The sequence below is a fragment of the Podarcis pityusensis genome (genome assembly GCF_964106645.2).
Source record: "Podarcis pityusensis genome assembly, chromosome: 11".
Taxonomy (NCBI): domain Eukaryota; kingdom Metazoa; phylum Chordata; class Lepidosauria; order Squamata; family Lacertidae; genus Podarcis; species Podarcis pityusensis.
Window position 1 is genome coordinate 22,520,988 of NC_138036.1, and position 17,231 is coordinate 22,538,218.

Here is a 17,231-nt window from a genome sequence, read left to right on the forward strand (position 1 = left end):
TCTGAAAATGGTGAACACTTAACTACAGAAGCCAGTTAATAACATAAACATTACTTCAAAGACATAACCCCATGGAACATTCTGCTTTACTGGAATCCAAGACTACAGAGTTCCACTTGTGATCCTTAAAATTTTGTCTGCACAGGACTTCCGGGTCAGCACCATCGGTGAATGGCGGAGTTCCTCCGACCGGAGGAACAGGCTCCGTGGAAACTAGGTCTTCCCACTGCGGCGAAGGTGGGGACCCGCTAGAAATCCCAGGTGGAGGAAGCCTGGGAACGTGGGGTACGGCAGGGCACCAGGAGCGCCCCCTACTCACCGGGAACCCCATTTAGGGGCGCCGGAGCGAAGTGGGGTGAGTGGCGCGGTGCTGCGAACTGATTGCTATTTTCACGGAGTGAAGCCGCACAGCCACTGCCGGAGAGTGCTGACTTTTTCCTGTGGACAATTGGATTTAAAACAAGTACCCGTGAGTAGAAACGGAAAATTGGATTAAAAAAAATCTCAATTTGGCATCGAAGCGGGAAGGTTCAAAACAGGAAGTCCGCCTTCCGCTTTTTGTATATAGACTAAAGCAAAAACTTTGTAAGCTAAAGCCTGGAAAGCTGTCAAAAAAGTCTAAATTTCCTTCATTCAGAATTACTGAAACCCCTTTGGAAGCAGAAGAAAAGGGGGGGGGGGCTTTGTTCAACCCTAGCAGGAGAGGGAGTGAAGAAGTATAAGTTTCCACCGTCTCTAACCTGGGAACGGGGTGTCAGAGACAGAAATTGTTGGAGAGGTTCACTGACTATGAATGGAATACTTTGACAGATAGCTAAAGAAGAGAAACAAACTGATTCCAATGTTGCCTTTTGCATTCTAAAGAAACAAAATATCTGAAAAATATCTGAAAAATGAAAGTAATTTTCTTTTGTTGGACTTGCCTTAAAAAAAAAATGGATACAAATAGAAATTGTCTCCTCTAGAGGGAGCTTGTTAAATTGTTGCTGCAGTATACTTGATGACTCAACAGCTGTGAGATTAAGATCGTGGGACCAGTCTCTTCTGACCTTGACTAAAGATGAGCTGGGAGGAAGATTGGGTGCTTGCTCTATGCAAGACAAGTGCCTTGCTGGAACAGATGCACGAGAAGATGGATTTGATGAATGAGAAAACGGATTTGATGACTGTTGTGGTTAATAACTGTGGACAAACAGGCAACATTGATACAGAAATCATTCAGGAACCAACTTATGAACCTGTAATGTCTGGGCAAGTGCAGAAGATAATGGAGGAGGATGCGGATGCACCTCAAATAATACAAATGGAGAGACCCGAGGCCCTACAGGAGCATAAGCCGCTGTCATTGAAGATTGAAGTTGGAGTGGGCCAGGGGGAGTTTGGAGCTGAGGAGGTTCCTAACTTTGGAGAGACCTGGAAATATGCTTTTAAATACTTTTTGGACTATAGCGATGACTGTGGGGAATGGGTCTGTGGGGAATGGGCGGGTCTGATGAAGAGAGATGGAGACAATTTTGGGTTGGAATTCCCCAGAGACCTACTCCTCAATGAGAAAGGAAAGAAATTAAGAAAGAGACCAACAAAAGACAAGGAAAAGGGCAAGTATAAACAAGAAGAAGAACTGCAGAAGGGACATGGAAGAGACTTAAGGGCCTCGGACATAAGGCTTCCAGATTGATGGACTAGATGGAATAGACAGTAAGGACTGACACGATCCGAGACCAGGAAGAAGAGACGTTGGATGAAGATTGGAAAAAATGTATAAATAAAAACTTTCTATTTAGGGAATTAGCTTAAAATTAATGAATATTAGGGAAAATGTTGGAATGAAACTATATGACTCTAGCAGAAATTATATCAGGAGTTATGTATATTTGAAAACTAAAGATTTAAGCTTTAAGGTATTTTAGAGTAAGATAAGGTTAAATAAACTAAGGTAATTTGAATAACAGAATATGGGGAAAGATGGAAAGGATTTGTTGAGCTAATTATTAGGTTAAATTGTTAAGATAAATTTTGTAACAAAAATTGAGAAAGATGGAAAGAATTTGCTGAAATAACTAACTGAATTAGAATGCAAGAAGGGAGGCGTGAGGAGGTCAATGAAACAAGCAAATGGAAGTTATAGATATGTAATTTGGGATTTGTGGTTTTTTTTGTTTTTTTCTCTGTTTTCCTTTTTTCTTTGTATCTTTTTGTTGTACTGTTGTATTGGTTTTTTGTGTGTTTTTCTCTCTCTTTTTTTTATGTATTATTGTGTTGTTTTTTATTTTTTTCTTTATTTTCTATAATTCTGAAACTACTAATAAATATTTTTTTTAAAAAAAAATTGTTTGCACAAACATCAGGAAAACATTGGTTCATTGACCATGCAAGTAACCCAAATATTAGAATGTGCCCATTATGATACACATGTCAAAAAGTAACATTTTTGTAGAGAAGTAGGTGTTGTTCCATAATTAAGTGTCAGATCAGCCCTCAGAAACCCTCAACTGCAAAATTCTATGGTGGTCAGAAATATATAGGGATTAATATATGTCCTTTCAGGAATGCTGGAGGTTGTGGCTCCTATTCAACAGGACTTTTTAAACACCTCAGTAAAGAGGGTGGGGTAAATTGATAAAAAAAAAGTCCTAATTAGTAGCTGAAACCTATTTTGTTTGTCAACAAAAAAATAAACATTAAAAGGTTGCCAATGAAGGAAATCTGCCCAATATCAACTGTCCCTAGCAAACAAAGTACAGAGCTCAAATGTAAACAGATAAAACAATGAGCTGAGGTACATATATGTATTCTACAACAAAAATCTCTGCCATGGAAGCCTAACACTTTTAATCTACTTTAATAATTATATCAAGGAATCTTCCCATTTATAATGGAGGATGGAGAGACAAGTAGGCACAGAAGACTAAACCTGCTGCCTCCCTTGCACACACCACTATATCAATCATAGCAGTTCAGCAAACAATGTACAGAGATTTCAAAACTGTTCCATGTTTCTTAGGATTATAATTTTTCTACACTTTTATAAAACAAAAACAGTCTCAGGAAGACAGCTTCATGTTGCACACCAAACTTTGTTTGGTATGGCATGCACAAAGTCCAAGCAATAAGTAAACTTCACTAATACAAATAGGAGCTCTGCAAATTTACATTGAGGAGCTTCGCAGTCTAAGAACCGTCTGCTCTTTTTGCTGTTATCTCTTTCTTGTCTCCTGTCATAATCTGCATATTTCAACTGAACGCCCAAGAACTTGGGAACAAGGTCATTTGTTTCTAATTTCTCCAGGCATAGTCACACAAAGTTTTTAATCAGCATGCCTTTAAAAGAGATTTGCACATTTCCAGTTCTAATCTAACACTGAAAATATTCCAGCATGGTACCAAATCTTCCAATAACTGTTATTTTACTCATGTTCCCTCTGTCCAAAATGCTGAAAGCTGGCCTGCCAATGAAGATGGGCAGAATTAATCAATCTACCCAGGATAGGAATTTGTCAGTAACTTCTCAACATCCATTACCCAGGAAGACCTTATGGAAGAACAAGGAGTTAGATGAGACTCTCCTCTCAGCTGGGACCAGCCTCTGTCCTTCTCTTCCCCATAATGCCTAAATTCAAGCCAGTGCATGACATGACAACATCCTATCAGACACTGTCCCACCAGTCAATAAGATGAGACAGAGCAAGACACACAATGTCAAATCACATCCTATTTTTATTTATTTATGAATTTATTTATGGAATTTATATAGTGTCCTATACCCACAGGTCTCAGGGTGGTTCACAGTGTAAAATCAGAATATAAAACCACAAAATAAATAATCCTATCACATGTTAATTCTATGTTGATAGATTTAGGCATTATGAAGAACAGAAGGAAAGAGATGAAGTAATGTTAATTCCTTGTATAGTTTTGCCCTAAGAGATGTCTGAGAATGTACAGCACCCACATACATACACACTGCACAATGAAAACTACTCATGAAATTCTCAGAAGCAGCTTTGTGATGCAGTCACGCATGGGGGTGGATAAGGAACAAAGTGCTATGCAAAACCTACCCATCCTGATCACTGCCAATCTTACAGAGACCACCTAGTTTAAAGTACATTATTCATACACTTTAAAACTTATCTTTCTTGTTTGTTTGTTTGTTTGTTTGTTTGTTTAAAATTAGAGTTTAGATTCTCATGCCAAACTTTGCACTCAATTACAAACTGATATTTTCTGTGATCTCTGCATAATTTTCCAGACCCTAGATATAGAAAACTTTATTGCATTCATCATGGGGGAGGGAGTAGCAGATAGCACAGAACAAAATAAACTAGTTCAGAAGTAGTACTGGAATACTCAGCATGGCAAATGTACCTCCAGCCTCTTTCAAATTCATTTTCTATTTGCACTTCAATGTTTTGTGCATGTTCCATCTTCAGTTCAGGCTGCAACAAGCTCTATTTGAACAAGCCCTTTTGAGGATCAGGGCTGATCAAATCAGTAACTGAATTAGTTTGGCAAAGATTTTAAAGGGAGTTCAAACGTAAGGCTTAAGTCTGTTTGCATTAGTCTTTACTCCTTAATTAAGAAATGTTTTGACAGGAAATGTTAGGAGATTTATTTTTTGCATTTGCATTCCACTCTCTGCTCAAGGCAGTGTTTTAGCCTCACAAACAAGCCTATAGTGAAGGTTAGGCTTAATGATTGTAACCTACCTAAAGACACTCAAATATGGTCACTCATGAATGGGAGGCAGGAGTTTGAACCTAGGTTTGTGTGCCACATGCAAACCCAACAATAACAAGTGCACAATACTGCCCATCTGGCTAACCACATTAATTATCTAAACTTCTCAAACTTGTTTTTCAACATTGCTGCCTAAACAAGTGTTTCAAGGCCTGCTTTGAGATCATTTATATAGCACTTTTAAAATGAAAAATAAATGAAGTGCCAAACACAATCTTGTCTGGACTATCCTTACAATAATAGCAGCTTCGCACATTAAAGGCAAACGTGGGTTTGACACCTAGTGAGGGAGCTAAAGCCAATCCTTGCTTCCAGATGCATTAGTCATAGCTGAATAAGTTATTTAAATTTATTGACTGCAGTGGGTCTACTCCAAGTATAACTTAGTTGGATATCACCCATATGTACCGAATTCACACTTTGCAATCTGTGGAGCAGCCTTAAATCCTATTTGATACTTTAAAGATGTTAATACCTTTGGGGTGGGGGGAGATGGGGAGGAAAAGAAAGATACGTATTACTAATACAAGGCAGATTACAGCTAAGTTCAAATATGAACAAATATTTCAGATCCAAGACCATTATTCTATGCCAGGGTTTCCCAAACGTGCACCTCCAGCCGTTTTTGGACTACAGTTCCCATCTTCCCTTGACCACTGGTCCTGCTAGCTACGGATGATGGGAGCTGTAGTCCAAAAACAGCTGGAGACCCACGTTTGGGAAACCCTGTTCTATGCATTGGGCTACACTGCCTGCCACAAGCTCATTATGGTCAACAACAACAGGAAGTTACTCAAAGCAGTAGAAAATAGAGGTACCGTAATTTTTTTTAAGCCAGTCATGTTACCAAGAGGTATCTTGTTTTCACCACTCCCACAAAACCTGCTCTTCACCTGTGAAACCCAGTCTACTTCCACTTGCAGTAATGTTTACATCCTGGCACAGCCCTGAAACAGGTTCTAAATGCACAGCCTAAATTCCTTAGGAAAAGGCTGCACAAGGGAGGTTTGTAATGTGCACATTCAATTTTGTGAGCATACATCTTATATACAGGAATGAGAGTTCATAAATTAAAGCAAGTCCCAGAATAGTAGACATCTTTATTGCCACAGGCAGAGCAAATGTAATTACTCTTTAAGAGGGAGGGAGAGAAATCAATCACTGCTGAACCATGGGGGGAGGCAGCCCCCTTTTGAGTTTTTTCTAAAGATTTTTCGTACCTCTGCAAACCTTGGGGTTCACCCACGCATGTCAATGCCTCCCTCCTATTCATGGGTGATGCAATTTTGCCACATAAGGGCAGGCACTGTGGGAATGAGTTTATTTTTAGTATATACAAGTGCGGTCTTGCAACAAAACGTTGCAGTGTATCTGCGATGTGTGTGTTTCCTGAGCCTGTGGTTGAGGAGGTTGAGAAAACAAAAGTTAACAACAAACTCAGGCACTCTGCTCTAACTCAGATTCTACATCATGTGCAAAAAAATTATTGTATGTTTCGTTTTGGGACATTAAAACTGCAATTAGTCTGCTTGTAAGTCATTGATGGGTGAGGCTTCTGCATACAACTGAGTGCTGGATTTGGCATGCTAGAAAATCTGAGAGGGCAATTTAAGTAGATTTGACTTGCTGCAAACTGAGAGGCATGAGGGAGCTTTGACTGTGATTCTGAACCAGTGTTAGGCCCGCCCCTGATCTCCAGTATTAACTATGGAATACATTTGAGGGCTGCCGTAAGCTACTGTCACAGCACAGCCCAATGAGCAATAGCTGCATAACAGCAAACTACAATGCAGAGGGTTGCTCTATACTAGTCTTTGCCACCCTGGTGCCCTCCAAATGGTTTGGACTACAGCTCCCATAAGCCCCAGTCAGCACAGCCACGCTGGCAGGGGTTGATGAGAGTTGTAGTCCAAACCGTCGGGAGAATACCAGGTTAGTGAAGGCTGCTGTATACTACTCACTTGGCTCAGCCTCCAAAGGGGATAAAAGCAACAGATAACATTCCAGGGTTACCATAAGCTACTTTCCTAGTTTCAACCTGATCCTAGACCTGCAACAGTCAACGTTCCTATGGGGGCGGGGGGAGGAATCAGGAGGGATGGGATGCCTGCTAAGGGAAAGGCACTCCTCTTATGGTGCAAACGTACACTCTATTACATTTTACTGCAGGTCACACGTGTACAAGTACTGTCCCTGGAATTAGTTATCTTAGCACTGAACATAGACAGCAACTAGACATGTTACTATGTTACCTGTGCGTAAGGAATTAACACAGGAAGGATTTAGGGGGCACTATTTATCTTAGGCAGGAAGAAGGATTAGGACCACAAGTGTGGGGCCCGGAGGGGAATAGCCCTTCCCAAACATACAGTCATTCCTCTGAAGCTGCTTTAGCCTCAGAATATAAAACCTTTCATTATACACAGATGAATAATAATGAACAAAATAAAGAACAAGACAGAATACACCCAATATACAGATTACACCCATAAAGTTTTACAAAGGCCTTCTTTTTATGAAGTAACTTTAAAAAAAGAAGAAGCAGCAAAATGGTAGGATATTATGTTTGTTCAGTTTTGTTCTTGCCAGGTTGCTATATGAAAAAATGCTACCTTTAATCATTTACACACACTATTGTGTGTCTAACATAAAGGTTAGTTCAACATAAAGACATCGTTAGCTCAGGAGGGCGTTTACTCCACAGCATTCAAATAGGCTCATCTAGACATCAACGTCAAGTTATACTGGCTCACAACATGCAATTTAATGCTCCATGTTTGTGCATTTTAAACAGATGGTTTCAGCTGTTCAAATTCTTAATGAATAATAGCAAAGTGACTCATTTTGAACTGTACAAGAGTCAAAAGAGGAGCAGCCCCAGGGAAATCACTGATCCTTCCCTTCCCTTTCGCCATGCTCCCCCCCCCCCCCCTTTTTGCAGAATGTACTTTCATGTGCAGTGCATTCTAAACCCAAGCCTCAAGGTATTAGCTAAACAATAATCAAGAGCTTTCCAAGTTGTTCAGCACCAGAGATTCTGGTTCAGCAGCACCTGAGAATGGCCTTATAATCAATGCTGGCAGAATAGTAAAAAAGACTGGCCAATGGCTCAATAGGCAGATGCCAAGTTTCTTGATTTAACACAGAGACTAATTTTGCTATTTGATCTTTATTCATTTCTAGCTTAATCAGGATACCCGATTGATATTTTCCCCACAAATATCCAATTCTGCAGCCCTATGCACACTTTCTAGGAATAACCCTCAATCAACACACCCAGACTGACCTCCCATTAAACTTGCAAAGAAACTGCCTACAAGTTGCATTGCTTGAGTGACAAACAAATATGGCTTAGAAGTGAATTATATAAAATCCCAGCTTATGTGCCTTCACATCCCAAGGTTTGATGAGGTCTCTGATGATGTCTCTCTTGCACAAAAGTCCAATCTTACACTTCAGGAAACATTTTTCAAATATTTGGGAATTCTGGTAACCAAAGACCTAGCCCAATTCTGAAGGAACAATTATGATCCTCTGTTGAAGCGTCTGAAGCAAGATGTTATCTCTTGGCATCCTTTACTACTCTCCAAGATTTAATCCAAGATTTAATCACTTTCCTATATTCACGAATCACACTGTGCCTAGATATCCTTGTTTAGCCTTACTCTCCCTTTCCAAAGTGCTCTATAAAGACTTCATTATTCTTTTATTAGTAGCTGCCAGAATGACAGTAGCGGGAGGATGGAAAATGTCCCTGGCATTTACAGTAACTAACTGGTATGATCAAAATAAAAAAAATCCTTCCAGTAGCACCTTTAAGACCAACTAAGTTAGTTCTTGGTATGAGCTTTCGTGTGCAAGCACACTTCTTCAGATACACTGAAGTGTGCTTGCACACGAAAGCTCATACCAAGAACTAACTTAGTTGGTCTTAAAGGTGCTACTGGAAGGATTTTTTTTATTTTGATTATGGCAGACCAACACGGCTACCTATCTGTAACTGGTATGATCGTGTTTGGAAATTAGCCTTGATGGAAAACCTAACCCACAACGTCAGATTAGCTTAAAGATGATAAAGAAACAAAAATCCTATGGCACCTTAAAGACTAACGCATCTCTTATGGCTCTTGACTCTTGTTTTTTGCTACAACAGGCCAAGTTGGCTACCCTTTGGGAAAAGTTAACGGTGCTCTTGAACAAGGCAAAGTTATTAACCATGGGGTATATAGGCGAGTATCTGAAACATGTTATGTTATCCAAGTCACTCATTGGTGTTGTTTTCTAAACTGAATTGCTAAGAAACCATAACCACACATTCACAGACATTATTCTCCATTACCTTGGAAGAGGTGGGGGAATCTTATGTCACATTCACACCATGCATTTAAAGCATTCATGTACTACTTTAACAGTCATAGCTTTCCCCCAAAGTAGCTAAGAGTGCTCAGAACTGCAGTTCTGTGAGGGATAAACTGCAGTTCCCAGAGTCCTTTGGGGGAAGACGTATCTGTTGCAAGTGGTATAAGAGTGCTTTAAATATATGGTGTGGATAATACCTTAGATTAGGTGAGGAGCTGAACGATATTGATTCTCATTCAGAAGTCACAGCAACTATAATGTAAACCACTACAGAAAGCCTTCTGTTTCAGAGCTCAAGCCTATCCAGAACCTAGGGACACTTATAATAAATAATAATAATAAATTTTATTTATATCCCGCCCTCCCCAGCCGAAGCCGGGCTCAGGGCGGCTAACAACAATAAAATAATACAATATTACTTGCTAATATTTTGAAGGAGGACAGCTGCTGATGTTTTTAGCTAAGTTTTATCTTCTCAGAATCCTTTAATTGCATAATTTATATCCATTTTCTATTACACTACATAATGTAGCAAATTTATCCATGGGGTCATTCCACATCAAATGAACGCAAAAAATAAGGGTGTTTTTTTTTAAAAAAAACTTATAATAACCAATATTATGTTAATTTTTATAATGAACAACTTGGTTTCATTAATTTTTTTCTATTACAGCTATGGGTTGTAGGAAAGTTGTACCCAGTAGCCATTTTTCCCCACAATGTCCAAAAAACATAAAATTTTCATTACAAGGAATAAAAAACCCATAAATTTCATTCATTGTCGAGAAAGAGCATGTTTTTGCAATAATTTTCAACATCAAAAACTTGGGGTTCCATCATGCCCACAAGCTGAAAATTGAGGTTTTCTAAACCAAGGTTTTCCACTAAAAAAGTACATTTATATAAAAAAAATTAGGCATTTGTAAAATCTTTTGAGTGCTGGTGTATTTTCTTCCTGAAATCCTCATCCTCTTATTGAGCTCTGTGTAAAATTTCGAAGAGATCTGATCATTGGTTATGGAGAAAAAACATAAAATGTACATGTTCCAAGGGTCTCAAGAGGGACAGATAACGCAGATTTCATGAAACTTTGAAGTGCTATAAAATTAAAAACCATTTGAGATAAAGGGGGCAAATTTAAGGGGGCTTCTTTCAACCATAAGGGAAGGGTGTACACCAAGTTTCATCAAAATCTGAGATGGTGGGTGACATGACCGCGTTGACATGACGTGGAATGACCCATACATGATATTGCATAGTCGAAATAAAAAAATTCCTTCCTGTAGCACCTTAAAGACCAACTAAGTTAGTTCTTGGTATAAGCTTTCGTGTGCATGCACACTTCTTCAGATACACAGTGTATGTAAGAAGTGTGCATGCACACGAAAGCTTATACCAAGAACTAACTTAGTTGGTCTTTAAGGTGCTACAGGAAGGAATTTTTTTATTTCGACTATGGCAGACCAACACGGCTACCCATTTGTAACTGGAACCATGATATTGCATAGTATTTCTCCTCATAGCACATAATCCTTTCAGCGCATAATCTTGTTTTCCAAATATGCTGTACTGAAACTAAATGATATTTTCTATGTTCTTGACAAAGATGAAATCATTTTCTTACTTTCTAGGTTTACATATGACAAGAGGTGTGTATTTATACACAATAATGTTGGCAAGACTGTTCATTAATGTACAGTTTAAACCGAAGTGGCTTTCTTTATACAAAAAAGCAAATGACATTCCTATATCCCAACAGCATTTTTCAGCTGAAGTAAACTATTTGGGTATTAAGTGTCAGCAGCATGTACAAGCTTAAGAGGCAAGAATTTTATTTGCTTTTAGAGAGATCTGGAGTATTAACACTGTAATGTTATGTGTCTGAAGTAAAGAGCAAACATATGAGCACTATTGACTTTGGGTAGTGTAGACTGAAAATGAAATATTACTTCCAAGAAGAGGTTTACTATAACAAATTAGTGTGATCTTAGCAGTTAGGAATATTTCAACTGCTCAAGGTATTTCAATGGTGGTCCTCATTTTATTTTAACAGCAAGACTCTTAAAACACACTTTGCTATATTTGCAAGAGCCTTTAATGAGCAATTCCAATAGCTGTAGCTCAGTATTTCAACGATAAAAGGTTGTGCATGAGTAAAAAATGGATTTGGATCTCTCACAAACACCCCCGTGATCCCAAGGATAAAATCCCATATACAATTATTTAGGAGTAAACACAACTTAATTCAGTGAATCTTATAACAAAGGGGTCGTGCTAAACATCTTACATTTAAATTAAGGAAGTGTTGAGGCTCTCAAATGGTCATTTTAACTGAGCGTACCTCATACAGACATTCTTAATTCAGCGTAATTTTAAATACAAAGACAAGCCTACCTATTTAATTGAACACATTTTTCTAAACTCACTTCATTCATTCATTCATTCACCCACCCACCCAGCAGTCCCTTCAACACCAAAGCAGAAATTCTTAATTGGTTCCAAGGTGAATTGCTTTAAATCAAGACAATTAAGATAAATTTAAATAATATAACCAATTTAAATTTCCCAACAATATTCAAATAAACGATTAAAGTGGCTTCCCATTTTGAAATGCACACATTTCCCAAGGAAGCATACATATTAACAGTGCACACTAATTGTGCCAACAATTATATTGGTTTACAACTAAATAGGGGACGCGGGTGGTGCTGTGGGTTAAACCACAGAGCGTAGGACTTGCCGATCAGAAGGCCGGCGGTTCGAATCCCCGCGACAGGGTGAGCTCCCGTTGCTTGGTCCCTGCTCCTGCCAACCTAGCAGTTTGAAAGCACGTCAAAGTGCAAGTAGATAAATAGGTACTACTCCGGCGGGAAGGTAAACGGTGTTTCTGTGTGCTGCTCTGGTTCGCCAGAAGCGGCTTAGTCATGCTGCCCACATGACCCAGAAGCTGTATGCCAGCTCCCTTGGCCAATAAAGCGAGAGGAGTGCGCAACCCCAGAGTCGGCCACAACTGGACCTAATGGTCACGGGTCCCTTTACCTTACAACTAAATAGAGCAACTTCCCCAACCTGGTGTCCTTCAGAAGTTTTGGAATACAGCTCCAATCACTCCTGACTGGGGCTAATGAGAGTTGAAATGGGGCAGGCTCACATCCCTGCTTTATTAATGCGTTTCACAGAGGCTTCTCGTTCTGTTACTACAAATGTTTAGTCAGCCAAGTACATTTAAGCCAAGCCTTTTCCTTTTCTTTTCTCAAAGACTTGGTCAAATAATGAGCTCTCAGCACACACTTCAGACTCTCCCCACACAGCTGCCAGCTACTTACAGAGGAAATGGGCAGTGTGAACCCCACTGCGTAGAGGACAGTGGATGTGATGGTACTGTCATGGAACGGATACTTGATGCTGTCATCATTACAGAAAAAGCCCCTCTGATACGGCTTTATTTTTGCCAAGTTTAGAACAGCAAGGGGTAAGCCAGCTGTTGGGGGAAGGGAAAAAAAGATACACAGTTAAATTTTTATCTATACGTATTATCAAGCATGGACGAAACTACTAAGCAACATGCAAAACTCAAGAGTGTAGCGTATTCAGTATCATGCAGTGCACACAAACTGCCTAGACTTCAAAGCCCCATTTACCTATCTGTCCCATAGATACCAGCAACCAGGCCTGCCAACTGCAGAAGCGAGAATAGCGCAGAGTTCAGACACCAGAATGATGCTTTCCACATAAGGCAAGTTATGAGGCAAATTATTTAGCTGCTATGTTTATTTGGATTGATAACGTGGGAATGGAAATAATCAAAAGGGAAAGAATTTGAAACTTGGACAGAATATAAATAAGAACTGGAACGACTGCAAGGAATGTAGGGCTTATTTTTATGAGACAATGTTTTTTGAAGCCAGGAAAAAAGGGAAGAATTTCCTGAAAGCTTGATGAAGAACACTGGTTATTAATGAAATTACAGAGTAGAAGGACAATTTGAACTAACTGTGTCTATTGAATCACTGTAGTATCCTAGCCAGTTATCACACATGATGAGCACCCTGCATCCCAAGTATAGCAAGCTGGAAGGAAGAGGGAATCCTCTCTATAGTTGCACTACACCTTAGCGGTTCTCTGACATGCAGCATATATCAAGAGAAAACACTCTTCCCTGCTAGAGGGGGCATAGGGTTTCATGGGTTCTTCTTATTTTTATTGCTTACTCCTTGACATCAGTAACTGCTACAACTAAAAAAACCAAAACAAAACATTGTTGTATCCCAGTGAAATATTTTACAGGGAGATACACTGTGGATTGTTTTTTTCCCTTCACTTTTCCATATTGAGATGGGACTCGTATATACTCTCCAATTTAAATATTACATTCATCCCAACATGCATATTTCAATGCAGGAACAACCCTCAGCCCCAAGCACACACAGACTGTACACCTTCATGTCCACCTACATAAAGATTTTTATAATATGCTGAAATGCGGATTATGCTGGTTAGTACCCAAACTCCTCTGTAGTTTTAAATTTGCCTACCCTCAGTCTTTTTTGAAGAGCAAAAAAGAGGACACATTTGCTGACTTCTGCTTTTAACTATGGACTCTCATTTTACCTACCCATGAAAAAGGGGACATGTGGCAACCTTAAATAAATTGTTGTTTTTAAATTGTCTGGATGGGGATTGTCAGGGAACTGACATCGGAGCGAGAGGCGAAGGGGAGGCTCCTAGATGATGCTGGAGAAGGACCCAGCAGCAGGGGGAGAAACAGCTCAGTAGAGGGGGAAGCATTTAAGCGCAACACCAGGAATAAAGGGGGGCAGATGGGGGAATCGGAGAGAGGGCTCCAGGACTCTTCACTGGAACTCAGTGAGGAGGGGACAGGTCCTCCGCCACCCACGCCCTTCCTGCGCAGAAGACTCCCGCGCAGTGAGAGGAGGAGGAGACTGGGTGTCAAACAACTTTTATGTTGGAAGAGGTTCAAGAAACGCCCACTGACGGATTCTGCCAGCGACTGAGGCAGTCACAATTAGAAAGGGCTGTGCAGTCAGAAAGGTTTAACAAGGCAAATTAGCCTAGAGAGGCACCAGTTTACGCACGAGTAACTCATACTCATTACAGGGATGTAGTGTGAAAAATCTAGTCTTGAGGGATCAAGTGTTGGAAGATGGTACTCAGCTCTTCTGATAGTTTGCAGCCCTATGATCACTGATGTTTGAGTTGTAACTTTTAAGAAGAGGTAATTAGAGACCTATTTAAGGCCCCTATTTGGCCTATAGCTTTGACAATGAAAGGGTGGTCAAGGCTCCTCTCAGCAGTGACAGTAGCTGTGACTCTCAAGAAGGCAGAGCTGCAGGCACAGGAATAGAAGCATGGTGCCTGTGTCATTCTTAATATATTTGTCACACTAAGGAAGACTGCTTGCAGAAACCCAGACCTTGGTAGGCCCATTGCTCACCTCATTCCATGGCAGATTTGCCTCGTTAGTGAAGCTCAGCTTGAGAAGTTTAGCCCACTTCTTATCATTCATTGCACCTTTTAGAATTTCCAGCTTAAAAACATGAAAGGGGGCCCTGTATTTGTTATGCTGAGGATTATTCCTCCCCCTCTCCCAGTATCTTTTTGTGCCATACCTTGTGGTATTCTAACTTCTAGCATCTCAGATGTACAGCGAGCCTCAGGATGTAGAGGCACTAATCCCCATGCCTTCCTGGCTCTCATAACTGAATGTATAAATGTCCTACATTGAGTTAGAGGATCAGCCTCTGCTGTTATGTGTTGTGTTCACGTCAGCCTCTGCTATTTATTATCAAAATGCAACTTAACATTTGATGTCTGCATTATCATCATTTGAGGACTGCTTGAACCAGACTCTAATCTCAAGGTAAATTCCAAAATGAGAAAAAGAATTTACCAAAGGGCCCAAAGCAAAAAGAGATGTACAAAAAAGGTCTCCTCCAACTTTTTTTTAAAGTGAGGAATAACCCTAACCAACATTTTTTTAAAAATTGTGAATAGTAGTGAGGTAAGTGAGGTAAAACCCTCTCTCCATAGGACATTACTTCTTCAGTCTCTTTGCTCTCCCCATCCCCCTTCCCCACAATCACAACCACACATTTACAGGATACCACAGTGAAACCATCACTTCCGCAGCAAAGCTGCTTACCATTCATTATCCAGAGACAGAATCCCAGGATTAGCACTACTGCAAATGTCATACGAACCACAGAAATAAAAACCATTCTTGCTTTTTGGTTCAAGATTACGTCAAAAGCCTACATGACCCACGAAAGCCAGTGTGGTGCAGTGGTTAGAGTGCTGAACTAAGACCAGGGAGACCCAAGTTCTCCACACTCAGCCATGAAGCTCACTGAGTGACCTTGGGTTAGTCACCATCTTTCATCTTTATTTACCTCACAGGGCTATTCTTAAAGGTAGAATTTGGGTGGAGAAACCACATACACTCCCTTGAAAGGAAAGGGTAAATAAATTCTCGCAGGCCTTCAGCACCTTGCCATGTAATATATGGGGAGTATTACTCCTAAGAGTAAAACTACTGATTACCCCTGATTATAATGAGATTAGATTATCCCTGGTTATAATTAGTTGGGTGGGCTACAGAATAGTAAGGAATACAGTGCAGGGTGTTGCACTAGCAGAAAGGGAATGGGGGTTATTGCTTTATTTTGGTTTTCAATTTTATTGTGCATTTGGTATTTTATATTGTGATTTTATGTTGTAAACGCCCTGAGAACTGCGGGTAAAGGGCAGTATACTAATTTAATGAGTAAAAATAATAAAATAGCCTTCTGCTCATGCAACTGTACATTTTGATCGAAACACCAACCTTTTTAAAAAAATAATAATCCTAGATAACCATTTCTGCAAACAGAGTGGAGGGATAAAGGGTCTGAGAGTAAAAGAAGACAGGTCAGGGTGCCAAAGCAGTGTGGATGAAATGAACAGAGGCGAACCTGCAGCTTACCAGAACTTTAAGAACGGAAAGTCGTGGATGTGGCAAACTCAAAGCAATTCTCATAACATTAACATGGAAAGCAGCCCATGTCAAGTCTTAAGCATAATGGTATCTCATTTTATCCAGCAACTTATTTAGCAGTTTTTGAGGGGTGGAGAGAGAACCAAGTTAGTAAAAGAAATAATCTTACACAAGTGTTTGTTATTTTACCTTGCATTAGAATATGAATCTTCACCTATACCAATTCCTGGATAGTTAAAAAAATAAAATGTTCTCTGTGTCCTTTCAAGCATTGGTTCAAAGCTACTCTAATTATAGCTGTAACTACCTAGAAGTACAGGATCTGGCAGCATGATTCACACTCTAATCCAAGATTAGATTTAACACTATTTTTGCTGAGTGACTTCTGCAGATTTACAACCTGAACCTGCTTATATTTACTCAGAAGGAGTTAGATGTGGCTTACTTCTCACGTGAACATAGGACTGCAGCCCCATGAATGCATACAGTGCTACTAACTTGGCTTATCTGCAAATGCTCCATTTTAATTGCCTTATGGGTTAGTATAGTCAGTGTTCATTCAGGGAAAAGTGAACAACCTGAATTTGCTATTTGATGGACAGGCACATAAATTGTTACAGGTTTATTCAAAACATGGCACTGTTTTTGAATATGTATACTCAGCCTCTCACAATGCCAACTGCTCCACAGATGCCCCACATTTAATTTCCACAACACCCTTACCAGTCAACTCAAAGTTCTGTTGAATGATGTCCCAACACTCCTTGCCAAACTGCCCCTGCCAGGGTTCCTAGCTTTTCGCAACCATTTTTTCCACTGTCTTCCAAGGGCAAAAAAGTACTTTCTGCTACAACAGCAAAAACTCAGTAATGAGGATGTCTGGTCTCTATTAAGCATACATGGCAAGTTTAGAAATGTTAACAGTAGTCTATAAAATTAGATAGGGAGGAGAACTTGATTCCCCCAAGGCAATTCAGAAAAGAAATAATGCCAAGGTGACAAAGGAGGGACAAGACTCTGGCTACCATTCAAGTCTGTGCAAGATAACAATTCTAACTTGGGTAGTATTAAAACATTTTTGTTTTTACCACACTCACTCATTTTATGGTTAGCAGTAAGCCTTTATCAGGAGTATTTT

The 17,231-nt window shown here is 39.8% G+C and overlaps 1 protein-coding gene across 2 annotated transcripts in view; it reads right to left on the reverse strand.

Moving 5' to 3' along the window:
• PLPP1 (phospholipid phosphatase 1) overlaps nt 1-17,231 on the reverse strand; it is a 93,040-nt gene that overhangs the window by 56,557 nt on the left and 19,252 nt on the right. Inside the window, exon 2 of one of the 2 annotated variants that reach the window (XM_080973121.1) lies at nt 12,426-12,580. The exons of the other annotated variant lie outside the window; for it this stretch is intronic. Within the exon in view, the coding sequence (XP_080829247.1) occupies nt 12,426-12,580 (155 nt within the window). The remainder of the gene's footprint in view (nt 1-12,425; nt 12,581-17,231) is intronic. 2 annotated transcript variants of the gene reach the window in all.